The 27,334-nt window shown below is 47.8% G+C and overlaps 2 protein-coding genes across 7 annotated transcripts in view; one reads left to right on the forward strand and one right to left on the reverse strand.

The window, feature by feature from the left end:
* Positions 1 to 17,025, forward strand: part of CEP70 (centrosomal protein 70) — a 149,213-nt gene extending 132,188 nt beyond the window's left edge. For 4 of the 5 annotated variants that reach the window (XM_058433612.1, XM_058433615.1, XM_058433614.1 and 1 more), the window contains exons 18-20: positions 1,887 to 2,032; positions 2,444 to 2,535; positions 15,976 to 15,997. In XM_058433612.1, the coding sequence (XP_058289595.1) occupies positions 1,887 to 2,032; positions 2,444 to 2,535; positions 15,976 to 15,982 (245 nt within the window). In that variant the 3' untranslated portion in view covers positions 15,983 to 15,997. The other variant, XM_058433617.1, reaches the window with a different exon arrangement.
* Positions 2,534 to 27,334, reverse strand: part of ESYT3 (extended synaptotagmin 3) — a 44,991-nt gene continuing 20,190 nt past the window's right edge. The window contains exons 3-23 of one of the 2 annotated variants that reach the window (XM_032144380.2): positions 26,587 to 26,721; positions 24,262 to 24,338; positions 22,639 to 22,705; positions 21,881 to 21,970; positions 21,249 to 21,304; positions 19,716 to 19,836; positions 17,402 to 17,572; positions 16,479 to 16,561; positions 14,305 to 14,353; positions 13,710 to 13,799; positions 13,193 to 13,255; positions 13,029 to 13,091; positions 12,406 to 12,474; positions 11,762 to 11,848; positions 10,879 to 11,028; positions 9,071 to 9,567; positions 8,298 to 8,396; positions 7,610 to 7,741; positions 5,652 to 5,757; positions 5,488 to 5,537; positions 2,534 to 4,209 (exon numbers count right to left, since the gene is read on the reverse strand). In XM_032144380.2, the coding sequence (XP_032000271.1) occupies position 4,209; positions 5,488 to 5,537; positions 5,652 to 5,757; positions 7,610 to 7,741; positions 8,298 to 8,396; positions 9,071 to 9,567; positions 10,879 to 11,028; positions 11,762 to 11,848; positions 12,406 to 12,474; positions 13,029 to 13,091; positions 13,193 to 13,255; positions 13,710 to 13,799; positions 14,305 to 14,353; positions 16,479 to 16,561; positions 17,402 to 17,572; positions 19,716 to 19,836; positions 21,249 to 21,304; positions 21,881 to 21,970; positions 22,639 to 22,705; positions 24,262 to 24,338; positions 26,587 to 26,721 (2,256 nt within the window). In that variant the 3' untranslated portion in view covers positions 2,534 to 4,208. Of the gene's footprint in view, positions 5,159 to 5,487; positions 5,538 to 5,651; positions 5,758 to 7,609; positions 7,742 to 8,297; positions 8,397 to 9,070; positions 9,568 to 10,878; positions 11,029 to 11,761; positions 11,849 to 12,405; positions 12,475 to 13,028; positions 13,092 to 13,192; positions 13,256 to 13,709; positions 13,800 to 14,304; positions 14,354 to 16,478; positions 16,562 to 17,401; positions 17,573 to 19,715; positions 19,837 to 21,248; positions 21,305 to 21,880; positions 21,971 to 22,638; positions 22,706 to 24,261; positions 24,339 to 26,586; positions 26,722 to 27,334 lie in introns of both variants that reach the window. The other variant, XM_058433611.1, reaches the window with a different exon arrangement.

Below are 27,334 nucleotides of genomic sequence, written 5' to 3' on the forward strand. Positions count from 1 at the left end.
TGCAGTGGCAGGATCTCAGCTCACTGCACCCTCCGCCTCCCAGGTTCAGGTGATTATCCTGCCTCAGCCTCCTGAGTAGCTGGGACTACAGGCGCGTGCCACCATGCCTGCCTAATTTTTTGTATTTTTAGCAGAGGCGGGGTTTCACTGTGTTAGCCAGGATGGTCTCCATCTTCCCACCTCGTGATCCGCCTGCCTCGACCTCCCAAAGTGCTGAGATTACAGGTGTGAGCCACTGTGTCCAGCCCTCCCATAGTGTTTTGTTTTTTGGTTTTTTGTTTTTTGTTTTTTGTTTTAAAGAGATGGGATCTCGGCTGGGCGTGGTGGCTCACGCCTGTAATCCCAGCACTTTGGGAGGCCGAGGCGGGCGGATCACGAGGTCAGGAGATTGAGACCATCTTGGCTAACACAGTGAAACCCCGTCTCTGCTAAAAATACAAAAAATTAGCCTGGCATGGTGGCACACGCCTGTAGTCCCAGCTACTCAGGAGGCTGAGGCAGGAAAATCAGTTGAACCCGGGAAGTGGAGGTTGCAGTGAGCTGAGATCATGCCACTGCACTCCAGCTTGAGTGACAGCAAGACTCCATCTCAAAAAAAAAAAAGAGATGGGATCTCACTGTGTTGCCCAGGCTGGCCTTGAACACCCGGGCTCAAGTGATCCCTCCCACCTCAGCCTTCCAAGTAGTTGGGACTACAAGTGTGTGCTGCCACACCAGCCTATAATTTATTTTTATGAATAGAAGTACCTAATTTTCATGGAGAGATGTGTGGTCTTTTAGTTAGTGTTCTTTGTGTGTTATGAAATCTTGCCTTAGTCACAAGTTGTGAAATTATTCTCCTATATTATCTTACAGCTGTATAGTTTTGCTTTACACAGTCTAATATACCTGGAGTTGATTGATTTTTGAATGTGATATGAGTAAAGGACCATTTCATATTTTCTCACCTGAATATCCAATTGTCCCAGCACCTTTTATTGAAAAGTCTGTCTTTTCCCTTTGTTCACAGTGCTACCTCTGTCATAAATTGAGTATCTATATGTGAATGGGTCTGTTTCTGGGCTCTTTTCTGTTCCTTTGGTCCAGTTGGCTCCCTGCACTAGTACCATTCTGTCTTAGTTATTACAGCTTGAAACTGAACCTTGGCGTTGAGTAGGCGGCTTTCTACCTTTTGTAGTTCTGCGTACATTGAATCTGCTTATCAAGTTACACACACAACCTGTTGATTTATTGGGCTTTCATTAAACATATAGATTAATTTGGAGAGAAATGGCATTTGTTGAGTTTTCCAACCTCAAACATGGCATAGCTCTCCATTTTAGGTTTACTTTAACATTTATTTAAAAAGTTTTAGTTTTCTTCTAGGGGTTGTTGAATGTATTCATATATATTGATATTTTTATGCACTTATTTTCTCTTACGGAACAGAACTACAGTTTTTTTAACATTGTATCAAGCAAGCTTGCTGAAGCCTTTCTGGTTAATTCTAGCAATTTAGATTATCTTGGATTTCATGCTCATGATCATATCATCTGCACATAGAAGTTTTGGTTAGATGTACCTATTTTTGCCCTATTACTCAGGCTGCAATACATTGTTGAATAGAAGTGGCAATAGGGAGCATCTGTTTCTTAATATGTTTGCTGCCATTAATAGAAATCTAAATGATTCTTGGATGGATCTTTTAATCAAATTTTACTTTCAACATTTCTGTTTGATGTGAACCTCTTATAAACAGCATATAACTGCTTTTTACTTTTATTTCATTTGATATTCTAGATTTTAATAGTGTTTATTGTAATTACAAATATATTTAGAAGTCTCTTGACCATCTTTTGTATTGTCTAATTATGTCTTTCTTTGCTTTCCCCTCCTACTTTTTGCAGGGTTGATTTTTCTTTATAACCTTTTCTTCACTGCTAATTTGGAAGTTTTATATATCAACTTTATTGGCTTTCTGCTATTACTCTATTTTCATAGTTATCTTGCAATTTTGAATACATACTTAGGAGACAGAAACGACATTGCACAGGTAACTAAACATGAAAAATTTAACCACCTTTTACTAGTTAGCAATTCTTGTATTTACTACTAAACGGGGTAGAAGTGGACTCTAGGGGATACAGAATATCAACTTCGGGATGCAGATCCTTCCCCCCAGGGGTAAGGGAGAGTGAACAAGAAAGGAAGTTAGAAACTAAGTGCCTCCCTACCAGGCTGAGATTTAGACTTCCTCTGGCAGCCATAGGACCATGCAACTCACTTGTGGCTAAGAAACTTGCCAGAAGGTGTTGCCTGCTGATAAAACATGAAGGCCATGGTTCTTAGGGCATGAGCCAAGGGTAAACTGTGGGGTACTTAGGTGATTGAGAACAGCTCTATATGCCAATTAGCTAGCAGCCATGGAAAACATCAGAAGAAAAGCCCCTTCTTCCTGCTATAGCATGTCCTTCCATCACCCCCTATTGGCAAAGCCAAACATCAAGCCCGCCGGGAAAGGAGCAAAGGAGACAGACGTCAATTTGAAGCTGAGAGGTAATGAATTAGTTACTGACTCACACAGAGTTATATTTTTAAGATAAGTATCTTTAGCTTCCTAAATAAGATATGGTCTTGAATACTTTCTTCTGAATCAGCCTAGCTGCCCCTTGTTAGTTGTTAGTACTAGCATTTTAGTTCTACTATGTTTCTGAACCGTTGCAAAAATCTTTGGTTATTTATGTCTTGTGAACAATCAAAACTTGCTTAGGTTTGCCAACATATTTTATGGATTTCTTTGCTCTCCACTGCTTCTCACATGCTATTTCTGCCTTACTGGTACATTTTCCTTCTTGCTGAAATATTATCTATGGCTATTTTTCAGTTTGATATTCCTGTGCACTTTATATTTTTTTAAAAGTCTGTTTTTGTTTCATAATTTTTGCCCGTGAGTTTCCCTTTAGTGACAGCCATCTGCTGCAGCTGTCACACATGTACCCTGGATGGGAGTGGCAACCCTGTGGGGCCAATTTTATGGTTGCCTCCATCAAGGCTTCACAGGATTCCAGGTTCTAAACCAATATTCACATTCCGTCCTAGGTTTGGGGGTTTCTGCACCAAGTTGATGTTAACTTCAGACCCTATGCTCCTGCATTATTAGCTGATTGTTTCCACCCACTGCTGAAAACCAATTCTTGTCCTCAGTGGCAGCCAAGGTATTAACAACTTTTCAGGCTCCCTGCCCCTCACACAGTGCCTATATAACCTTGCCTCCTGTCTGGTGTGTACTAAAATTCTGGTTCCCTTCAACATTTTAACTCCTCTTCAGACCATCACCAGGTATTTACCTGTGTTGCCTGACACAGGTAAAAACGGTTCAATTGACCATGTTTAAAATAAATGTTTGTGGTTTAAGTTTGGAAGAAGAGGGGTAGGTTTTCACTTATCTGCCATTTTGATTAGCTGTTTTAGGGGTGCTAATGTTTTGATGTACATATGATACATTCCCTTATTTCTCTGGTGCTTCTCCATTTTCAAGGCACTTGTCTATTTAGGGAGCAATTAGAATGCCATCATGAGGTAGACAGGGTAGGCATCAATGCTACATTATGAGAATTTGCCATTTAAAATAGAAACCTCAGCAGAAACAAATTTCACCATGCATCTTCTATGTACTTAACACGGTCTTGGATGGTGAGGGTGAAAAACAATTCAAGTAGCTTGAATTGTTCCCTACTGTTCAACTGGAGAGTAAACAAATATTAAATAACAAATACAATATAAGTAGCTGCTTAGCATGTAACCTTAGCAGGTGCCTAATCAACATTTCTTAAAACTTACTTAGTGTTATAAAGGCTGGGAACTATTAAAATGGAAAATACTCAGTATCAACAGTAAATGCTACAGGCCGTGGGAAGAGGCCATTTCACTATGGATTGACTTACTTAATAGAGGAAATAGGTTTGAGACAGGACTTGAGTCGGCAGAGCATAGTATTTGGACGATTCTGGAATAGAACATCTGCATGTGAATAAGGTGGCAGAAAACTGGAATAAGAGTAACATGACAAAAACTTTGTTCTCGAATGTTGCCCTGCTTCAGAAAAGTGGCAGTGAAGGCAGAGGCAGAGACAGAAAACTGACGGCAGGTAGTGTCGTCTGAGTTGGTAAGAGAGAAGAGGAGGTCCAGGAATGTTAGAGGGGATGAGAAGTATATTTGGTCTTGTAAAGTCTGAAATGTAAAAGACATGCTTGTTTAAGTATATAGTTTACATATTTTGCTTTTAACATGTTATTTAGGTGAACCAACCATCTCTTTAGAAAAGTTGAATAGCCTAAACTTATCTGATAGCTTCCTTTTCTCTGATGGTGACACTCTTCAGCAGTCTCCAGTGCTTTGCTATGAGAGTCAGACATAGACCTAGGTTTGGAACTTGGTTTGCATTTTCCTATGGAAATAATGCTACATGCTGGAGTTTGGCCCTTAGACTACACAAGAGTATTTAACTCAAGATATTTAAGTAAATCAGTATAACGTTTTTGCCAGTAGGGAAATACATTTTTAGCTCCAGGTCAAATAAAAGAACAAATCTCTAGGCATACAAGTACCACAGGTGGCAGCCAGAAGGGCTTTGGCAGTGTTAGCTCTTGGCAGTTTTGAGTTGGGTCACTTTCTATTTCCATAAAAAAGTGACTTCCCTTTGGCCAGTCACTGCCCAGGAATGCTGGTAGTGGCTCCAGAATCAGACCTCCCCCAGCCCCTATGCCAAGGGCAGGACACTTTCTGGTACCTACATTCAGGTAAGTCCTAAATCAGATGGTATATAATTACCTACTAAAAAGTGGCACTTGTTTAAGTATATAAACACTGAGGTTTGGATAATTTAGTGGGCACAAATATAACATTTCTTTCTGGACTTGAACAAAAAAACCAACCAAAAAAAGTAGTTCTTGCTTTTAAATAACCTCTTCCTTATGCTATTCAGTCATGGAGTTAAATTCCACACAAGAATTATAGGTATATAATTTCAAGTGGTTCTGATTTAAATGACAAAATATACATATATTTGATGTAAGTGAGCCAAAGGAAAAAAATATATACATATACACATTTTAATATAAAGGTGAGTGATAAGGATTATCATCAGCTTCTGGGCTGTCCATTTGGAGTCAGCTCATACCTGTAAGACAGTTAGGTTTGGACTTAATGTTAGTAATGACAGTATGTTGTGGTAACAGCACAAACTGCCTAGTCCTGCCTGCCTGGGCCTCTGTAAGACCAGCAGAACCTGTCTCTCTGTAAGTTGGCCAGCGAGGGTTCAGGGTTAAGGCTAGAGTTTACAGGTGTCTTTTAGGGTATCAGTGAGATCTGCAGGCAGTAAAGCCTTAAATAAAGGTGTTCATCTCCCTCCCTTCTTGATAACCAAAGGAGCTGAAACAGTACTGAAAAGGGAAAACTGTCTTGAATAGCAGGATAACAGTGATAAAATGAATGAAAGGGCACACTTACCATTGTGAAAAGCCCTTAATCAGATCTTCTTTTGATAAGTCAATCAGTACCTAAATAATCACAAATAATTAGTTCCCCTCCAAAACACTGCATTAAGGAAAGAAATTGGGATAAGGCGAATTGATCATAATCTCCTTGGTATATCAAATATCTCTTGTACTTACTTTTCCTAAGTCCTTTCTTCTGTGTGAGCCAAGTGGTCTACTATTTTTCACTGCAATGTCTAGTGACCTCTTCTTTACTTCTTCCATGGAAACAAAAAATTCAAATCTTTAGGAAGCAAAAAGGAAGTGAGAATTATGCATTTCATTCAGTTTTCTTGAAAATCTAAAGTGCTTCATCCATTTCCCTACTAAAACAGAAGGTACAGACTATTAGGAGCACCTAGAGCAGGACTGGCTCATAACTACTCACAATGTATCATTATTACAGATAATTACCGTCCAGTGTTGTTCACAAAACCCAGAAGTATTAAGAGGCTGTTTGCTTAGAAGTGCCTCAGACTGCTGTGGCTTAGTTTGCATCTATCTTTTCTCCAGTTCTACCCTTGCTACCACTCTTTTTTTTGAGACGGAGTTTCGCTGTGTCGCCCAGGCTGGAGTGCAAAGGCACAATCTTGGCTCACTGCAACCTCTGCCTCCGGAGTTCAATCAATTCTTCCGCCTCAGCCTCCTGAGTAGCTGGGATTACAGGCATGCACCACCACACCTGGCTAATTTTTTGTGTTTTTAGTAGAGATGGGGTTTCACCATGTTGGTCAGGCTGGTCTCAAACTCCCGACCTCAGATAATCTGCGTGCTGCGGCCTCCCAAAGTGCTGGGATTACAGGCATGAGCCACCACCCCCGCCCCTGGCTACCACTCTTTTAGCTGGCCCTCCTCACTCTGAACAGTACCTATTCATAGGACCACCTCAAACCCCTTCTCAGTTTTTTTCTTACCAGCTAAGGGCTAGAACACTGAACAGTTAGGTTTGCTGCAGTTGCATGGAAAATAGTGGCCACCTCCTATGGAGTAAGGCAGAGGAAACCTCTTACTTTTAGGTTTATTTTTAGGGTGGAGGTTGCCTTCCAGGTAGTCCAGGCTTATCTTGCTGTCATACTTAGAATTAGTAACAGATTTAGGTTTGTCACAAAAGTCAAATGTTAAACCTCTTCCCTCGTATATTTCCACATAATTCTTTTTAATCCCTTAGCCACGTAGTAGCTACCACACCACAATTTTGACATCTTTTTATAATTATGTCAGAGCTCCCTTTGAGGGCAAAATGTCTTGTGTGGCTCTAGAGTATAGGATGCTGCCTGGCATAAAGCATTCAGTAAATGTTGAATGAACAGTCTCTCTTCATCATACCCTTTTCTTGATACTGATGAACTCTAAAGTGTAGCTCTTGAAGGAACATAATAGTTCTTAGACATGGCCCAAAGAGGACTCAGTGTAACCCTTTTTAAAAAAGTTATTGGGCAGGAAAATTATGAGATGTAGTATTTTCCTAAGCTGGCTAGAAATGTCTTTTTAGAACCCTGAAGCAGAAGGTACACGCTGATGAGATTCAGATCTCTAAGAATAAAAATATTTGGGATAAGACTTGCCACCACTGGCCCATCAAAAACAATTAATGTGATTAGAGTCATCCTTGTCCCCAAGGACATAGGTGGACAAGCTTTTGTGGAGAAGGGGAGGGTATCACCTCTACCCATCACCTATGTTTTGTTGCAGGAGGGAAGACAGGCCAAAGAGCTTCAAGCTTTAGAGGAAATTTTAGGTCCACAGGCTCAAGGAATGTTTAACTGCTGGAATTAAAACAGATCAAAAAAATATTTGAGCATTCAAATCTTTTTACTACCAGAGAGACTTCATTTAAACAGAAAGAGTAGGGAACATTCCATATTCAGGAACACTTTAGCCTCTATGAGCAGTAAATGTAGGTGGCCATTTTGATAAACTTCTCTGGCACTCCATTTTTCCCACGAAAGTACAGAAGCTTCATGAAGTCATAGACTATGTTGTCTTGTTCAGCCATAGCCCCTTCCAGCATCTGGCAGGCTGCCAGGCAACATAACAGGTACTTGGCAAATACTTGAATGGGTGAGGCACTCTAGGCAGGCCACCAGCCCACTTACGTCTCATCAAACAGGGGTTCCAAGGTCTTCCGCTTCACTGAAGTCTTCTTACGACATGCCCACTTCCTTTCTGGCAACAAGTAGACACGGACGTAGGGATCAGCTCCACTGGTGGTACATGGTGTTAGGTTTCTGATTTGGTGTCAAAGACATTAGGAAAAAAAAAAAGGGGCCCTGGTTTTCAAACACTGAAAATACTCATATGAGAGAAGGCTATATTAGCCATTCAGCATTAGATACGCTTGAGGATAAAAATGCTCAGTGGTCCTGATGATCAAAAGTAATAGTCTGTAGAATTTAGAGGACAAAATATCAGATGCATGGTTTTGATACTACTCCATGCATCTTTATAACGCTTGGAGTAGAGCAAGTACTTTCCTTCTAAGGGAAGGTTGAGATTCTCACTTGGAAAATGTGCTGGCTACCAGCCACTCCAGACAGTCTTGCAGTGGTTGCGTCTGAGCAAAGCCCTTGGCTCTTGAGCTTATCGGCACCACTGAAGAATGATGGCCAAAGTGCCCCTTTGAGGACTTGATTACAGTGTTCAGGCCTTCAAATCTCATTTTTTCCCCCAAAGTGTTATTTATCTTGGGACTATGTGCCCTTTTCATTGCTCTGAGTGTCCCTATTGTGATTTATGGTCACCTGATGCTCCCAAAGGACCTCCCTGGCCCTAGAATCCCTTTACCTGCAGCCATTGATTAGCACGCTGAGGCAGCGCCGCAGACACACATAGCGCACTGTGAGCTGAATCTCGCCCAGCTGCCGTCGCCTGAGGTCCCCACCTCTGTAAAGAAAGAGCCCATCACTTCTCTCACCATAACAACCATTGGCCCTCTTCCCCCACCCGCAAAGACAAAGAAGCATTCCTGCTTGAGGAGCATAGAGCCATGTAGGATAATAATTCGCAGTGAGTTTACTTTCAGTTGGAATTCAGTTCCATCCAGCATTCATGTATAATTATCCTACTTCATAGTAGGCAGAATGGGAACCATGAAGTGGGATCCGCCTTTGTATCATGATTCCTTTTGGGACCTTGAATGAATTTATTAAACTTATGATAGTTCCATCTTGTAGGGTTACTGTGAAGGTTGAATTAAATCAGGTAACATGCGAAGCCCATAGTAAACCCTTCATAAATGACAGCCATTTATTACATAATTCTACATATTAAGCTTTCCATGTCATCCCAGTGTAACTCAATGGTTCTGCTGGAAGGGACCTTACCAACCAGAGTCCAGCATCTATTTTATAGTCAGTACACAGCTAGAGCCATAAACAGCCTGTTTGGCTCTCTCTCCCTTGTCCTGTGTTGTTTCTACCACACCATGCTGCCTCTTAGGAAGATATTTTGTAAAAAAACAATTTGCACAGAAATGTAAGTTCATATCTACTTTTCCATCCAGCGAGGTATTTTTCATACAGGCGATTTTAGAAAAGATTAAGCAGAGAGGTGCATACTCAATGTTGAGGCTGATATCTGCCAGGTCAAAGCAAGAAGAGGCCAAGGAGTTGAGCGAGGACATGCTGGGAGCCAGCCTCTTGGGTGGCCATGCAAATGGGGAGGCAGGGCATTTCACGGGTCTGGGTGACTTGATGGGCCCTGGAGAGTGGGGACCTGGGACAGTCAGGAAGATGGTGGCTGGACTCTTCTTCTCCCCCACAGGCTCACAGAACCTTTTGGCACTGTCCTTGCCTTTAGGCTCTGGACCTGTCTCTTGGGGTGTGGGCTCAGTGGCAATGGTGGTAGTACTGGTGGTGGTTGTGGTACTCCTGGATGCGTCCTTAGTATCAGAAGCAGGGTCTGGGGTACATGGCAAATCTGTGGGGCCTTCTTCCTGAGGTTGGGCTTTGGGACCCTGGTTGGTAGCCACTTTCTTGATGAGCAGAGGGCCTTTCTTTAGGGCTTCAGGTCCTGTGTATGGGCTGCCCAGCTCTCGTTCCTCCACTTGCAGGAACTGCAAGCAGATAACAGGGTGGCTTATGAGCTGAGTCACCACTTCCACAACCTCAGCCATTGTTTGTTTCCCATTCCCCCTTTCCCCTCAGTTGTGAATTATAAAGACCCTTCCTAGGGAACTTCCATTTCCAGTAATACATACGGTGTTCCAAATATTCTGAAAAACTTGTTAGAAATGCCAAATAAAATGAAGCAAACATCCTTTGAAATGCATAGCCAAATTCACAAGAAAATAAGGATAATTCTGTTAAAAAAAGAAAAAATCTGAAAAATAAAAGTTAAGCTTTCCTAGGGTTGAATATCAACCTCGGAATTCAGGGAGTTAGAAGAGGCTAGGAGCTGAAGGGAAGACCCATGAAAAAAGTAGTTTAGGCTAAAAATTATTCTGCCTACTGGCAAAGACTAATGACAAGAACATGTGTTTGTCACAGCCTGTAGTCTGGTTGAGGGGACAAAGTCTTTCCTAATAACAGGGCACCTCATAGGCCTGTCCTCATATGAATTTTGAGTATAAATATGAGCTACCTATGGGATCTTGAAACCCAAAGTTAAGAAATATACATAAAAATGGACTCAGGTTTGTAATGCACCTGAGGTACTGAGCTGCAGCAAAAGCAGAAGCTCCTTGGAAGAGAACAACCTCAATCCAGGTCATAAAGGAACACTGAACATATGTTTGCAATCCAAGTTATAAAACAGAAATGAGTCGCCATCAAAAAGCATCAACAGACAAAACAAACAAACATCAAAATTTAACTCCCAAGATCTTCAAATAATAGAACTTACATATTAATATATTGTAACATATTTTCAAATGACCAAAGATGGAATATAAACGTGAGAAGATAATAAAATTCTATGAGAAAATACCGAATAGATTTGGAAAAGATAGAAATGAAAAATCACCATTGAGAAAACCATGAGCAGGTTAAACAGCAAACTAGGCATAGCCAAAGAATTAGTGGCCTGGAAGATAGCTCTGAGAGAATTAGAATGTACCACCATGAATACAGAGATGGGAAATATTTAGTTGAGGTCAAGAGACATGGAGGGTAGATGAGAAGGTACATTACAGAAAATTATAGAAAGAGGAATTTAAGAAGAATGGAGGAGAGGCAATATTTGAAGAGCCTGTATCTCTTCAAATATTGTCTCGCTCCCATTCAGTATTTCAAAATTGATGAAAAACATGAATCCATCTCCTGGCTTCTTCCAGGCACAGAGCAGGTGCTTAGTGCTGGAGCAGTTCACCCTGCTCCATTGCCAGAGCTCTATTCCTCCCCTCCCCCAGGGGACCAGAGAGATTTACCCGAAGCACCAGCCTCATGGAGATAAGGCTGTCCAGGCCTGAGTGGTCCAGCTGAAAGCGCTGCTCAAGAGTGAGGTCAGCATAGGGGAGGATCTGGCACAAGGGGACCTCCAGCATTCCCAGAGCACACTCCTGGTCATCATCAAGCACCTGGGCAGTGGTCCAGTCACAAAACAAGAGGATAACCAAGCCCCACCACTCCACTACTAGTGTCTGAGCCCCAGCCAAGTTTGGGTTTACTTCAGTCTGTACTGTGCTTCTATGGGCATCTGGTCCTATTCTGAAAACTAGAATGGGATCAGGCCAGACCTGGTCCTTATCTTCTGTCAGGGAAGATAGTGACTCAGACTAGAGGCAATTATGATCTGTATGAGCTAGTCTGTTAAATGCCCAGAGCCAGGGGACTTTGGGGACTGATGAGCTGTGCTGCTCTCCAGGCAGGGCTCAGGGCCCCAAAAGATCCCAGCTCCACCACTTGTTGGTCATGAGATCTTGGACAAGACATTGTTTTTGCCTCTCTTTGCTTACTCTACAGATCTTTTGTGAAGATTAAATATGTATCTTTTAAAATGCACCATTATTAATGTCCTGTGTAGATTCTAGCACAGGCTACTCTGGGTACTGTGTAGCAAATATAAAGACCCTTTTGCAGGGAAAGTCAAGGGACTTGAGGATTTATCCTACCACATCCCCCTATACAATGACCTCAGGCACTAGCCTTAAGGAGATGAGGCCTTGTGGGGCCTCAGTGTCCTCTCTCACATACAAGGGGCTGACTTGAAACACTGCCAGGAGAACCTGCTCAAGGTGCACTTCAAGCTTCCCAGCCCGCCTGGCTTAGAAACCTCTTAACTCTGTTTCAAGAGCCCTTCTTCCAGCAAACCTTCAAATGGAGCTGCTCAGTGGCCACACTGTGCACAAAGAAGGAGAACACCTGGCTCCACACAGGGTCCTTGTTGTGGGGACAGGTCTGGGAACAGAAGAGGAAGAGATCATTGAAGGGTTACGTTGGGCAGAGCTGGATACTGGCACCCTCTGCTATCACTCTGGCCACGAGGTACCATTGGTAACCTTAGCTATATGCCTTGGGATCAGACCCAGACACGCTACAGCTAGTGGGAGGCACTAGGATGGGACAACCACACTCAAAGGCAGGGAGTGGTTTGCCAGGAAGTTTTACAGGAGAGCTGAAAATCATATTGGCCTTAGAGCTCACTTCAGGAGAGGAGAGGCCAACAGGATTTCTGCTGCTGGACTGAGAAAATTCATGATTGGTGGAAAGGACACGGGCTTCAGAACCATGCCCAAGCTTGAACCCTAGGTCTGTGTCCTTGGTCAAGTCATTTATCTCTGATCCTCAGATTCTTGAATTATAAAACTATTTTGTGAGGTTATTCTGAAGACTAAATAACATCAAGTGCCTACTAGGCATTCACCATAAGTTAATTCCTCTCCCTTTTGCCTCTCTCCCTGAGAAGGGCTGGTCCTTGTTTCCTTACCCCAGGGCTACACACCAAGCTGTCTTACCTTACTCGTATGTGTCTTCTTGCCTACAGATAGTTTGACATAGGAAGAAGGGTCTTTGCTGACCTTGTTCTGTGAGGAATCAAATCCGTAACAGTGAAGGTGGCATAGTCAGTATCAGCTTGAGACAGTCCTACCCCCAACCCCCAGGAGCATCTGGGGGAACTGGGGCCACCCAGTTACTTCTCTTTGAGAGAAAGCTACTCTAATGCCCCAGTCCCCCTGGGCTGTCATTACTGTGCAAGCCCCAGGACAGGACCGACCCCAGAAAGCAGTTCCAAGTTAAAAGACCAGAAGCCAGAGCTGGGCCTGGCCAGGCACAGGCTCTTGTTCCCTGGGGCTATGACAAGAGAGTGGAATCTGGCTCCTTCTCTTAGCTGTGTGACCCAAAAAATGATAATAAAAATGAGTGACACAGTCATCATGAGACTCAGGGATAACAAATGTGGGGGATGAGTTGCCAAGCCTAGTGCCTGGCACAGAGTAGACTCCACAATCAGCACCTCTTGTTATCCCCAGGCTGTGTGTGCACAAACTGTGGCCCAGAAGACATGGGGTTGTGGTTATTCTGGGGAGAGAAGCTGTGATTTGCCCTCCCTGGAGTTTTTAGCCACATACTCACTCACTCTGGCAAACCTGGAGAGTTTTTTGGCTCGATATTCACCATTCAGGTAGTCAAAAGGGTTTCTCTACAGCACAGGAATAACAGAGTTAAAGCAACACAGGACAATTTGAAAGTGATGGGCACTTTGTTGCTTGTGTGTGACACTCTGGACATGTCATCACTCACCGGCAAGTTGCAGGCACTCTCCAAGAAGACCACGAGAATGGCAGTGGAAAGGCCACCATGGTCCTGCAAACAGACACAGACCCTCACTGGGTACTCCTAGCAGCAGGACAGAAAGACTGATTTTGGAGAAGCCTACTCATGGCAGAAGAAAGCCAGCTAGCCTTCACACTCCAGACTAGCTGCCAGAGGACCTCTCACAACCTAGCCTTTTGTTGAGGTTAAGGATATAACTGGTGCATGACAGATTCAAGTTAGACACTGAGTGGATTTCCCTATGAACTGGGAGGACAGGCATTGACAGAGTTCTAAGGACCCCATCATCTAAAGATGATGGAGATGCTCAGAGGACATTTGCTGAGAGCCATCAGGAGCTGCCCTGTGTGGAGATGGGCTGAGTGACATGTTCTTCAGGAGGTGAGCAAGAACAGGGCATCATCTCCCTCCCTCCACCTGCACACATCTGGCACGTGTGCTCCTCCACCTTTCTGCTAGGGAGCCCTTGACACCCCACACTCACCTCAGTCAGAGCTTCTTGGTCAGTAAGCAATGAAAGCCACTCCAGCCGCAGGTGCAGCCGCCCGCTGGTTGTGTCATTCAGGACAAACCACTGTGGAGTAGGGGCAGAAAGCTCAGGGAAAAGGGCCAGGGAGATGCTACTGATGCTCTCTGGGTAGCCCAGTCCTGAGACTTGGTGTCCTAGTAGGGACAGGGAAACCCGTCCTAGTATGGGAAAAGGTGGACCAGCCCAGACAGGGTATGCTCTGGGCTCAGAGGGACTGGGAGATGTAGTTAGAGGAAGACAGAAGTGCTACACTGTGGGATTAAAAAAATCCCAGGCCCAGCCTGCCCTCCCCTATAATGTGACTGTCCCCTGCTGGGGTCCTTAATCTGTGGGTATTTCCCAGGGAAACTTCTTCCAGCCGGGGCCCTGGAGAATACCCTGGAGCAATCTGTGCATCACTCAGCTCTTGCCCTGAGGATGGACATGTGTGCAGCCTAGCACAGAGGGGGACCACAGCATAGGAATAGCTGGGCTGAAGCAAGCTGCTGGAGCTGTCCACAGGAAAGGGCTGCCTTGAAACTCCCCCGAGGGTTGCAAGCACCAACTGTACCTCATCCACCACTCTGTTGGTCATGACATCTTCAAGGCAGATCTGCAGGCTGGAATATATAGGGAGAGGGGATTGGGTCAGCTCAGAGGAAGAAAGCAGCGAAGGGCATGGAGGCCCACACTGGACTTTGTTTTCAGATATCTGAGTGTGGCCATTAAGACAGAGGATCTTACCCCAAGGAACCAATGGGAGACCAGCATCAGCTCGAGTGAAGGAAGGACTAACTACCATCAGGGCTGCTCCCACTGGGTGTGCTACTTGGGGAGGAAGGGGGCTCCCATCCTCAGAGGGGACAAGCAGAGGCTGCTGGACACATCACCTCTGGATTTCTCAATGACAGTGCGACTAGCATTTTGAGTGGGATGATTCTTCATTGTGCAAAACTACCCATGCATTGCAGGAATTTGGCCTCCTGGTCCTCTGCCCTTTAAATGCCAGAGGCACCACCTCTCACAGTCATGTTAATAACCCCAAATGCTCCTTCATTTCCAAATCTACCCCAGGTGCCCTACAAGGGAAAGTATAGTTGGCATGTGTTGTCTTTCCCCTCCAAATCTCATGTTGAAATGTGATCCCCAATGTTAAAGGTGGGTGGGGCCTAGCGAGAGGTGTTTGGGTCATGGGGGCAGATCCCTCATGAATGGCTTGGTGCCCTCCCCACAGTAATGAGCTCATGCAAGATCTGGTTATTAAAAAGAAGCTGCGACATCCTCACTCCTCTTGCTCCCTCTCTTGCCATGTGACATACCTGATCCCCCTTCACCTTCTGCCCTGAGTAAATAAATGCTGGCACTATGCTTCATGTACAGCCTGCAGAACCATGAGCCAGAAAACCCTCTTTTCTTTATAAATTACCTGGCCTCCGGTGTCCTTTATAGCACGAAAATGTGGACTAACACAGCATGTGTGTGTGAGAGGAGGTAACACCCACACCTCAGCTTGCCCCTCACTCACCCTGAGCCAAGCCCAACCAGAAGGTCCTGACAGCCAGAGGGGAAAATGTAATTCTATATAACTCTAAGAAACGTGCTTAAGCTCAAAACACACCTGAAATCAGTTATTAATACATCAAGCATGACCCAGAAGCCACACTTCTAATCTGCAACATTACAAAAATTGTAACTGTTTTCATTAAGATAAAAATAAAAAATGATAAGCAACATCTGGTGGTGAATCTATGCGTATTAACATCCAGGCTAATACACATAGATTCTGCTTGTTTCTGAAACTGTCAGATTGTGCCCCTCCCAGTTTGTTTTGTTTCTACTTTTCAAAATTACATGATCTTGGAAACAAGCTAAACAACACAGGAATCTGAAAATTTGGGTAAACTTGTCTTTTCTGCTTCATCTGAGATAAGCGGTGTTAACAGCCCGCCTTTCTCCGCTAACATGAACACATGCAAAAATATGCATTCAAGGTTCCTCTCCCAGATGATGACTCAAATGACATGTTATGCCCAGCTGCTCTCCCCCACTTCATAATGGGTGTCACACCTCCAGGTTAATACACAGAGATTCCACTTGTTTTTCAGAGCTGCAGAATATTCTGTAGTTTGGCAATGGAAAATTTATTCAAACATTCAGCCAGTGTTCTTTGAGGTTAGATATTCATTTAGGGGATGGGGATGTTGTTTTTCTTCTATGAATAGTTCTACAATAAACATTTCAGATACTAGCGCTTTTATTTTATAGGAGATCCTGGAAGTGGGACTGCTGGACCAAAATACATGTAAGTTTTAAATTTTGATAGCCAGCCCCACCCTGATCATTTTCGTCCTCTCATACCCCTGAAGGGCTGGGTTCTACCCCCTAGAGCATGGCCCAGGGTTCCTTGGGACTGAGCATCTGGCCATCCATGCCAGCCTTGTCTACTACTCCAAATGGGAACTTGGTACATTATCAGGAAGACAGAAAGCAGAGCCATAATATAGAAATCTTGGGGTCCTCTCTGTACCCCCCAGGGCCTAGGTCAGGGCTGGGCACTTGGGAGACATCTGGGAAGGTTTGTGGTAGGAATGTAGAATGGTGAGGCAGGTTGCCTGGCACAGTCACCATGTCAGGGTGACCAGAGAGGGTTGCTAGTCATTAAGTGATAGGAGCAGGGTATCTAGCCCAGCACCCTGCAGGGAGGGAAGGCTGCCTCCGGGCCCAGCTGTGCGCCCTCCTCCTCACCTGCCCAGGAAGTCATCCCTGTCGGTATCCTCATCATACAGGTCTACCTCCAGGTCCTGTCCAGGGACTTCGTACACCATGAACTGGAAGGAAAAAGAGGTGTCTTGACCTGCAGGCAACAGTCGACCTTATGTATGACCCAAGGGGAGCCAAATCATGGCTCAGAATGCTAGCAGGTTCCTGACCTCCTCAGTGCCTCAAGAACCCCACCCATAAGAAGGGAGTGAAGCCCCTCCCCTGCGGGGGGAAGAGAAGATTAGAGAAAACATGTGCAAGCCATGGCAGAGCAGATGCCCAGGGGACAGTGGCTGTTTGTTCTGCATGGGCCATGCGGTGTCCAGAGCACCTGTTCATTACATTCTCCTGGACCCCGTGGGTCTGCAATATCAGGAGCCCCAAGCTGCCTTTTAGCACCTCTGCTTTCACTGCCTCACCCCAAACGTAACAGAGCATCCAGATGGTGTATTGGGAGCGGAAGTTGAGAGGGGTCACCTAGGGTGTGGCTCTTGGAGCATGTAATCTGGGGGCCTTAACAGGCTGTGGGTCCCACCCTTCAAATAGTAGAGATTGTGGCTGAACTTAAGGAAGAACTTCAGGCTCCTGGTGTTTGGCTCTGACAGGGGAAGCTGAGAGGAGTGGAGCAGAAATGCCTCTAAGGCTCTTTCTCTTTGATTTGGAAACTTCTAACAAAGTTGGAAGGGGAAAGGAGGTAGGAATTTGCCTTCAGGCTGGCCCTTTAGTTGGGCCAGAGTAACCCAGTCTGGAAGCCTGGTAGATACAGGAGCGGGAATTCTACAGACCTGCCTGTCTCCAAGGCCCACTCCCTGCCTAGTGTTGCCCCTGGATTGCCTCTGCCTGGCATGACTCACAGTGAAGGCTAGAGGCCATCAAGGGATTCCAGGAGCAGCCAAGGAGACCCTTACCTCAAACACTTCGTTCCAGGTGGGGTTCAGGTTCCTGTAGATGGTCCTACTCCGGAAATGCTGTAGGCCGATGCTCACCTTGGCGTAGGGATCTGACTTGCCTCGGAGCCCCAGAAAGTTGTCCTTCTGGGCCAGCTTCTCTGCCTCCAGCAAGTGCACTCTGATCACCCCCTGGAAAATGTCCAAGCCCAAGGCTCACAGCTGCTTCCTGGGGCCTCCAAGTCCTGGAGTATCAGAGCTAAAGCCATCAGAGATCACTGCTGCCCCCACATTGCCCCCTCCATGGTCTGGACCGGGAGATACAAGCCAGATATGGCAGTGACCTGGCCAAGGCCACACAGCAAGTGATGGCAGGGCTCTCTCCATCAGTATGCCCTGCCCACAGCCCTGGCTTCCCCACTCCCTGCCTCCAAACTGCCACATGAATGGCTTATTCAACTGCAGCTATTTGTCTCCCTCCTGTGCCAACAATCATGAAACCTAAGGAAGCTTCCTCCTTTACTCCAGCCCCCTCTGTTGTGTGTCCTACATGTAGACTCCTACAAGGGAGTCCTAGCATCCCTTCTCCTGGCCCCTGTGGGCACTGCCAGCTGCTGACGGTAGGTACCTGCATTCCTAAAGGCCCCAACACTGAGCCTCATCCCCACCATATTCTGGACTGTACTATAGGGCAGACCCCCTCCCCACACTTGCATGAATAGATGTTTAAAAGGAAATGAAAGAGATATAACTCTGTTAATAAAGACTGGAGCACAGGAATTAGGAAAGACATAGGTCATGGGCTTTGAGGTATATCTGCTTTCTAGAATTTTTTTTTTAATATTAGTAAATACACACGCATTTACTCTTTGACCCAGAAATCCCACTTCTAGGAATCTATCCCAAGGGCATACTAGCAAAAATATAAAAAGACATGTATGCAAGGCTATTCATTACACTGCTATTTGTAATAGTGAAAGACCCAACACAACATAATGGTCCATCAATAGGAACTGTGTTGAATAAACTTCAGTACATTCCCATAGTGAAGTACTTTGGAGCTCTTAAAAAGAATGTGGAAGATCTCTAATCTACACTGTCATAGCATCATCCTCATGACATACTCAGTGTTAAAAGCACACTGGGGGCCAGGCGCAGTGTTCACGCCTGTAATTCCAGCACTTTGGGAGGCCAAAGTGGGCGGATCACCTGAGGTCTGAAGTTCGAGACCAGCCTCGCCAACATGGTGAAACCTGGTCTCTACTAAAAGTACAAAAATTAGCCAGGCTTGGTGGCGTGCCCCTGTAGTCCCAGCTACTCAGAAGGCTGAGGCTGGAGAATCACTTGAACCTAGGAGGCAGAGGTTGCAGTGAGCCATGATCACGCCACTGCATTCCAGCCTGGGTCACAGAGCAAGACTCCTCGCTACCACTTCCCGCCGCACCCACCACCCAAAAAAAAAGCATGCTGGGGAAAACTGTACTATGCTGCCATCTATCGAAGAAAGGGGGAATTTGAATATAAGCAAATATTTGTTATACGACCATATATATGTATTTGTTCATATTAAGTAACAAAGGACAGGTGTGGTGGCTCATGCCTGTAATCCCAGCACTTTGGGAGGCTGAGGTGGGCAGATCACTTGAGCCCAGGAGTTTGAGCCTGGCCAACGTGGCAAAACCCTGTCTCTACAAAAAATACAAAAATTAGCCAGGCGTGATAGTGCACGCCTGTAGTCCCAGCTACTCAGAAAGCTGAGGTGGGAGGATTGCTTGAGCCCAAGAGGTGGAAGCTGCAGTGAGCTGTGATTGTGCCACTGCACTCCAGCCTAGCTAGGCAACAGAGCAAGACCCAATCAATCAATAAAATGGAAGGATAAACCATTACTTATAAGTGAAGGGTGGGGAGTAGGTGGAGGGAACGAGGGATAGAAGCCAGACTCCTTAAAATGTAATTTGTTTTTTAATTGGACTTTGGAAATGTACAACTACTTTACGTAATTGTAAAAGGAAGTTAAGGTAAAAAAAAAAAACCCTAAAAATAGAGAATAGAATGAAACAAGTCAATGTAGATATTCATGGCCAGTTGTCACGAACAGAGGAAATATTCCAAGTAAGTTTAGAATGCAGTAAATTTGACACTACCTCCCAAGTGGGATACACCCCAAGGACAAAATGTCTTTAGTAATTATGACGTGGGCGATGGTGTTTGTACCATTATTCTGGGACCATCAAGCATTAGTGTGAAATAAAGCCAATGCACCACATTTGAAGGCTGAGAGGATATTTGCGCTGCCTCCCAGCAGGCTGGTCTGTGGCTAGTACTAGGTACTCACACAGGGCAGAGGGAAGCGCAGGTTGGTCAGATCCAGCCCCTTCTTCACAGGCACAGTCACACGGTTGGGCAGCACCAGGTGGGTGGCAATGAGGTCCTCCAGCAGGCTGTCTGACACGTCACTGGACACAAGGCAGGACCAGCTGTGGAGGGATGGCACTGCCTCCCCCATGCCACCTGCCACTCCATCCCTAGCAGGAACCAGGAGCCTAGCTTGGTAGGGTGGGCCCCACCTAGAGAACAGCCCTGACCCCACTTGCCTGGGTAGGGGTGGGTGTGCCTATACATCGTGACAGCCCCTGACATTCTATCTCAACACAAGTCCTCCCACCTACACGTCCCCGACTCCCTCTGCCTCCAGGCTACTTTGTTCTTGGAGGTCACACAGCACAGTGGCTAAGAGCAAGGCTGAAGCCTGTGTTAGAACCTCAGCTCCACCATCGACTAGCTGTGTAGCCTTGGCAAGTTGCTACCCTCTCTGGACCTCAGCATCCTCACCTCTAACCTGCGGCTAATCATGCGTATTCCTGGGGCTGTTTGTTCATTGCCTGACTCCACCTCCTGGTACTGGGGGACAGGGATGTTGCCTGGAACAGGGCTGGCACGGTGTAAATACTTTTTGAATAAAAGAACGCATGCCTGGATTCCCTTTGTCCGGTGTGGGTGAGATCCATGCAGATGTCAGTGAATGAGCGAGTCAGCAGCCCTCCCCTGAGTCTGACGAGCCAGCTGGTGCCAGCTCTGGCCAGTCCAAATGTCCCTTTCTCCTGGGGAGGTGTGTCCAATGGGGCTGGTGCCTTTCTCTGCTCCTCTCATGGGGCCTGGGGCTCTGAGAGCAGCCTTCGCTTGCCCCCAGATGGTGAGATCTCCAGGACCAGCTACTCCTCACTGGCCTCTGCTGTGACAGTGCCCCTTCCATGCCTATGTTTGTGACCATGGTCAGGGGAAGTCACATAGGCTTCTCACCACACACTTGGTTTAGATGGGGTGCAGTGAGGAAGAAAGGACACTCACGTGTCCACACCCAATGTGCCGCCACCACACAGCTGAGTGTCCTCCGAGGGACCCAAGGCAGAGGAACCAGGCTCCCCTTTTACTGAGGAAGAGCCCAGAGAAGTGAAGCAACTTCTCCACATTCACTCAGTTGCTCAGTGACAGAGCCAGGAGCTGGCTGCCTCTGGTTCCAGAGCCATACAGCCTCCACTCAGACCACATGTCAGCAGACAGAGCCACTCTCCCCCTGCACCAGGACGGGGACCTGAACGTCAGCCCAACATTCAGCAAAGCACTTCTTGCCCACTACATGGGTGTGGTGTGTGGTGTGGGCAGGGGGTGTGCTGGGCACAGTGCCCACCCACAGAGGCCACATAGTACCGTTAGCCTCCCACTCCCACTCCAAACAGACCAATGCTTCTCCCTCTGCAGAGAGCACCAGGAGGGAAGGCACCACCATCGCACAGCTCCCGTCACTGGCTGCAGAGCCCTGGAGGCCCCCAAACTTAGGATCTCCCTTGAGGCTCTCCCAGGCACCTACTTGATTCCCGGTGCATCCAGCAGGTTGGTCAGGCCAGTCCAGTTAATCTGTAGGTGCTTCAGGGGCACAGGGAAGCTATTAGGCTGGAAAGGGTTGGGAGCCCAGGGCTGAGAACCCCCTGACAAGAGCCTCACACCCATGTGAATGGAGAACCCAGCCTGCCAGGGTGGGGGTTCGGAGAAAAGCAGGCAGAGCACCCTCTGCCAGGGTGTCAAGCAGGCGAGGCCACCTCCCAGCCCAGCTCAGGCATCTAGCAGTATCGAGGGCCCAGGCTTCAGCTCAGGATGGGGCAGGGGCTGTGGAACCTGCTGCTTCCCAGGCAGAACCCCTACAGGAGTGGGATCATCCACGTGGCCACAGGCTGGCCTGGACTTTGAAAGCTCTGAGTTTGAGCCTGGGCTCCAATTCAGACCATCTGTGTGACCTTCTCTGAGCTTAGCTGCCTCATCTTAGGGAGAGCAGAGTCTAGCTCAAGCTGCCTTAAGGATTAAATGAGATAAGGAGTGTGACTGCCCAGGTCTCAGTGGGCTTGGACAATGTCCATTCTTGGACTCAAACCCAATGTCTAGGGCCCAGCAGATCAGTGCCTACTCCCAGGGAGCAGCAGGCTTACTGCAGTCCTTGGGACTCACCGGCTTCTGAAGGAAGAACACAGTCACGGCTCCCACGAAGGGCTTGTCCACTAGCAGGGGCTCCAGGATGACCCGCAGGGTGCCGTGCAACTGGACAGGCACAGAGGTCCCATGAGGGGCCCAGGCCTCCTTTCTCCCCATGCCTGCTGGGCTCAGCTGAGGCCATCTGCTGCCTCATTTCATGCCCATGCCTCCCCACATGTCAGGGCCACCTGCCCCAAGCTGCCTGCTCTCACAGCAGGAACCGTACTTAAGGTGCTGAGGCCTAGACACAGCTGCCACCTCTTGCCAGCTACCAAGGGGCTCTGAGCTGGCCCCACTATCTTCCACGGCTGTGCTGGCCTGAGAGACCTATAGCCTTTGCCAAATTTTGGACTGGCCCAGCCAGCAGGGACCGAGGAATGATTTCCAGGCCCAAATCAGCTCGTCTACTCCCGCCAAGAGTTATTTTCACCTCCTGGGTCCACCTCAGTCTCTAAGCAATGGCTTTCCATCACTCCATGAACACCACCTCTCTCCTCGCCAGGCAGTCAAAGCCTCTCCCAGGGCCTCTGCAGTCAGATGAGGCTGGTTGGTGAAGCCCAGCCACCACTTCCTGGCCACGTGACCTCAGGCCTACAGCTCCTCTGTAGTCACCATCCTCTGTGTTTAGTGTTGCCACCGCCTTCTGTGGCCTACTCTGGCATGACCTGGCTTCCCCTTCCCTGATCCCCACCCTGGGGGCTGGAACAGAGGCAGCCCCACCAGGCTCCACCCACCTGGATCCCGTTCACACCAGCCTGAATCTTCTGCAGCTCCACACTGATCTCACAGTCCCCGATGTAGCTGAAATGGGGGGTGGAAAAGGAAGGTGGGGAGGAGGGGTAGGTCCACTTGCTCAGAGAGGTTGGGAAACTTGCCCAGTGTCACACAGCCGGAGCCCAGGCAGCCAGTTGCCGACCCTGAGCTCTATGCACTAGGCACATGGCCTAGTAGCCTCAGCCTTTCTCAGCTCTGCTCAGACCCGACCCAGACCCTGATCCAAGCCCAGACCCCAGGAGGCAGCCCCTGTGGGTCCCTGCATTCAGGTATCCCAGGCATATCCTCATCTCTGACCATGAGAGCAGTGATTCCAGGCACTCACCTCACCCCACGATACCCTGAAGATGAAAAGGACGGGCTCTTGGTAAACACGCTGCCCACCTTTCCAGCCCTGCTGTTCCCCTGTCCCATCTCTGCCCAGGTGTCTTTCATGGGGACACAGAAGCAGCCCCCACTGCTTACATCCCAGGTGCTGCTGGGCATGGTGGAGGTGGGCAAAGGTAACAAGGCGTCAGGCTTCAGCATAGAAGCCCAAGTCCACCCAGTGGCTCTCGCCAGGTGATGAGCACAGGGAGCCCAGAATGGGTGCCCTTGAGGGTAAAGATCAGCAGATCCTGTGAAAGCACTGAAGGAGACTCGGGGAGGGAGAGGGGCAGCCAGCACACATGTGCAGAGCACAGGCAGAGGAGCCCAATGTCACCAATCGCAAAAACTGAGTGCCTCTTGAAAGGGCAGGAGTGAGCTGGATGGGGAAGATGGGGACCCCGGGGGCTGCCTGGGCAGCTGAGTGGGCCACACAACCTCGATGTGCCCTGACTATTCCTACAAGCATCTTGTGGCAGAGCCCCAGGGGCTGGGAGCACCTGATAGCCTGTCGCCATCCCAACCCACGTGGCACCAGCCCCTAAATGGGGATGGGTGGTCCGAAGAACTAGCTCCTATCTTCCCAACATGCTGTCAATGCCAGCCTCTAGGCTAAGGGCAGAATGAGACATGGGAAAGGAATGGTAACACTCTGGATCCTCAGGAGTTGGTCCTTTGTCTTTTAAAGTGCAATTCAAATCTTGCCACTTCCAGGAAGGCTTCCTGGACTGAATCTCCCTTCTTCTTGACTCACGTCCATTATGAACCTCATTTCAAAGAGATATCCTTGCCCAACCCCCTGAACTAGTCACTTATGTGTCTTTGCATTCTCTATTTTCCCGAGGTACCGCAGAGCCCAGGTCTCCAGCTGACCTCTCTCAGCCTGTGCTTGGAACTCCCTGGGCCGCACAATGAGACCTCACATCTTCTTGTCACACTTGCTTCCACTAGACACATCCTCTCTGAGGCAGCTGGTCTGACCCTCCAAGTGACCCAGGCCTGGCTTCCAAGAAAGCTCTGCTGTCTGGGCCTTGGAACCCAGAGTATGCCAGGGGATGGGAGAAGCTGGGAGGAGGGGAGGGTCCTGTGAGGGGTTCCACATCCCAAGTCAGAGTGTATATATATATATATATATATATACTACTGCATCTTCAAACTAGCTGTTCCCACAGTGTCCCCTGCACCCCGAAGCCCATACCTGGCCCGATAGAGCTCACCAGATCTGCAGGTCCACAGTCACACGTCTTCGGTTGCACGTGTTAGTGTGTGCCTTGACACCGTTGACCCTGGGACACTGGAAGAAATGCCAAAAGGGCTAGGTCAGAGGCTTCTTGTAGCAGGGGACAGCTGCCAGCTCTCCCCCCGGCACTGGGCTTTGTCAGCAACGAGCATGACCATCATACTTCCAGGATGAGGCACAGACGTGTAAATCTATCCTGCAGCCCAGAGACTTCCCTCCCTAGAATGTGCTCCCTCCTTTCTCTCCCTTCCTGCCCCTACTCACACAGCCACACAGAGTGGCCCTGAGGCCAGGCCTGTTGTTCATGCCCCATAGCAAACTCTGGAAGTGGGTCCTTTCCCTTTACACGTGAGGAAACTAGAGCTTAGAGAAGTCAAGTCACTGGCCCCACAGCACAGGGTGGAGCTGGGCATAGGCACGGGAACTGGAGGAAACTGGCAATACTCACAGGTGTGAATGAATGCTTATGGCAGCTGAAAAAAAATCTTTTAAATGTTCATGGGTGTGTGAAGAAAGGGGGTGTGGTGAGTGCACTGGGTCCTGGCCAAGCCCAGGAGGGTCGTGTGAGGAGTCCTCTGTGACCCCACGATGTAGAGGAGGGGACATGTGGGGAATGGAAGAGCAGAGGGGAGAGGGGTGGCCAGGACATGAAGAGCGCTGAATGCCAGGATCAGGAGGCAGGTGTTTCTCCTGCAGGGCTGAGACATCTGTTCAGCCTGCAGCTTCCCCCTCCAGGTTCTTCTGATATGGTAAATATCATTTCTTAGGATTGCTTGCTAGCAGTGCTACATCCCATAGACCAACGGACCTCAATCTTTTTGGCACCAGGGACCAGTTTCTTGGAAGACAATTTTTCCACAGACCGGGGGTGGGGTGGGAAATGGTTTTGGGATGAAACTTTTCCACCTCAGATCATCAGGCATTAGCTTCTCATAAGGAACATGCAACCTAGATCCCTCACATGCGCAGTTCACACAGGGTTTTGTGCTCCTATGAGAATTTAATGCCGCCGCCGATCTGACAGGAGGCGGAGCTCAGGCAGCAATGCTCATCCTGGCTGCTCACCTCCTGGTGTGTAGCCTGGTACTGAGAGTTGGGGACCTCTGGCATAGATACAACCACCAGAGGAGCAGCCTGACTGAGCAGGCTCTGCTGTGAACACAGCACCCTGCAAGCTCCTTGGCTCCCAGCCTGCTGAATTCTTCAAAAGCCAACTGAGCCATCACCTTTTCCTGGAAGTCTTCCCTGACTCCCACAGCCCCTCCACCCCTCCATTTCTGAACTCGCATTCCTCTACCATCATGCACGCAGATACTGCCATGTTGTCATCCACTGGTTGATGTGTTCCTCCCACAGGAAGGGGTGCAGCCACACCCAACTCTATGATGCCCAGCACACAGCACGTGCTCAATAAGTCACAGGTGAATGAAACAAGAAATGAATGCATGAACCAACAGATGCTGGCACAAGCCAGTTTGAATGGCAGAAATCCCAATCTCCAGGGCTCAAGCCTGCCTAATCCACCCCTGCCCAGGGGCTAGCCAGGCAGGGCTGGCAGACAGCTCTCAGCAGGCTGGCCTGTACTTGGACACCTGCTCGTTGCGGGGAAGACCAGATGCCAGTGCCTCTCATTTACTGGGTCACAGTGGTCTCTGGCTGGGGGATACATTTTGGATGATCAAAAGACTCAAGTCACTGGGGGCACTTCGAGGCAGGAGGAGTAGGGCACCAAGGCTGAAATGGAAGCCCAGTCTAGAACAGGGACCATGACATTAGGTGTGCTGACACAAACTTCGTTGGCCACAGACCATTTCACCCTGGGACACCTGCTGATCTTCACAGAACTAGCATGGACTCATAACACTGAGTGCCATAACAGCCAATTAGTGGAGAATATAAAGCGCTTGGTGGCACCCACTATCCAAACCGTGAGTGTGTGTTCACTGGCACTGAGGTTAGCAACTGATTTCCATCTTTGTATCTGTCTGGCTACCACCATGGCACATCTTCAAAGTTTTCATTAAGAAAAGTGGGAATATCTCCCACCTCTCCTTTCTGTTCCCTGTGAGCCAGGCTTCCTTGGAACCTGGGGAGATGATGGTACAGGGATGTGGTGGAAGGGTGTCTACTGAGGCTGACAAGCTGGGAAATGCAGGTGGTGGTTCGGGGGTTGTCCCCCTGTAAGGTCCAGTGGGATCTTTGCAGTCATATGACTGACCTGGGTGGCAGAAAGGTGGGAGGAGAGGGAACAGAGAAAAGACTGCACAGCCAGTTCAGGCTGACCCGCCCAAGACACACCCACCTTCTGTCCAAAGTAGAGCTTGGTAAAGGTAAAGGTCCTCAGGTGGATGCTCTTCTCTCGGATCTTGGGCTCAAGTTTCTCCCGGAACTTGCTTTCCATGATCATGCTTAGGTAGGGCCAGGTCTGAGAGATGATCTGGGAAGACGGGAAGAGGCTCTTGGTAGTCAGGTCTGTACCCCCACTGCAGACCCACATGGGACAAGGTCCTGATTCTCTGCAGCCTGGTCTTAGGGTGGGGGTTCCTATGCTGCAGCATTCACCTGCCTGCCTGCCCACCCACCTGCTCACCTGTTCATCTGTCTGTCCGTCAAACATCTGATAACTACAGCTGTGGTTCCCACTGTCATGCAGGCAGCAGGACCCCAAGATTTGGTGCTATTCCGCAGAGCACCATGCAATACTCATTCACTACATTTAATATTAGGAAGCCCTTTAGTTCTGTGCTAAAACATAATCTCATTCTACACTGTGGTTTAAACAAAAAGTAGCAGATGCCAGAAGTGTAAGAAAAAAATTACAGAAGAGAAAGTTAAATTGTTTCCTGTGGATTTAATTTTCTAGCAATCAGAAAAGGCAGCCTTTGCCCGATTTCTGCAGCAGAATGACTCACTGTGCTGGTTTGGGAACCCAGCGCAGGACCTGGGGAGAAGGAAGGTGGCAGAGACAGGGGAGGATGGTGGAAATCAGAGGGGAATGGAGGGAGGGCCAGCCAGCAGGTACGTTCTGTTTGGGGCAAGCCTTCTCCATC

The sequence above is a fragment of the Hylobates moloch genome, unplaced genomic scaffold, assembly GCF_009828535.3.
Source record: "Hylobates moloch isolate HMO894 unplaced genomic scaffold, HMol_V3 SCAFFOLD_22, whole genome shotgun sequence".
Classification (NCBI taxonomy): Eukaryota; Metazoa; Chordata; class Mammalia; order Primates; family Hylobatidae; genus Hylobates; species Hylobates moloch.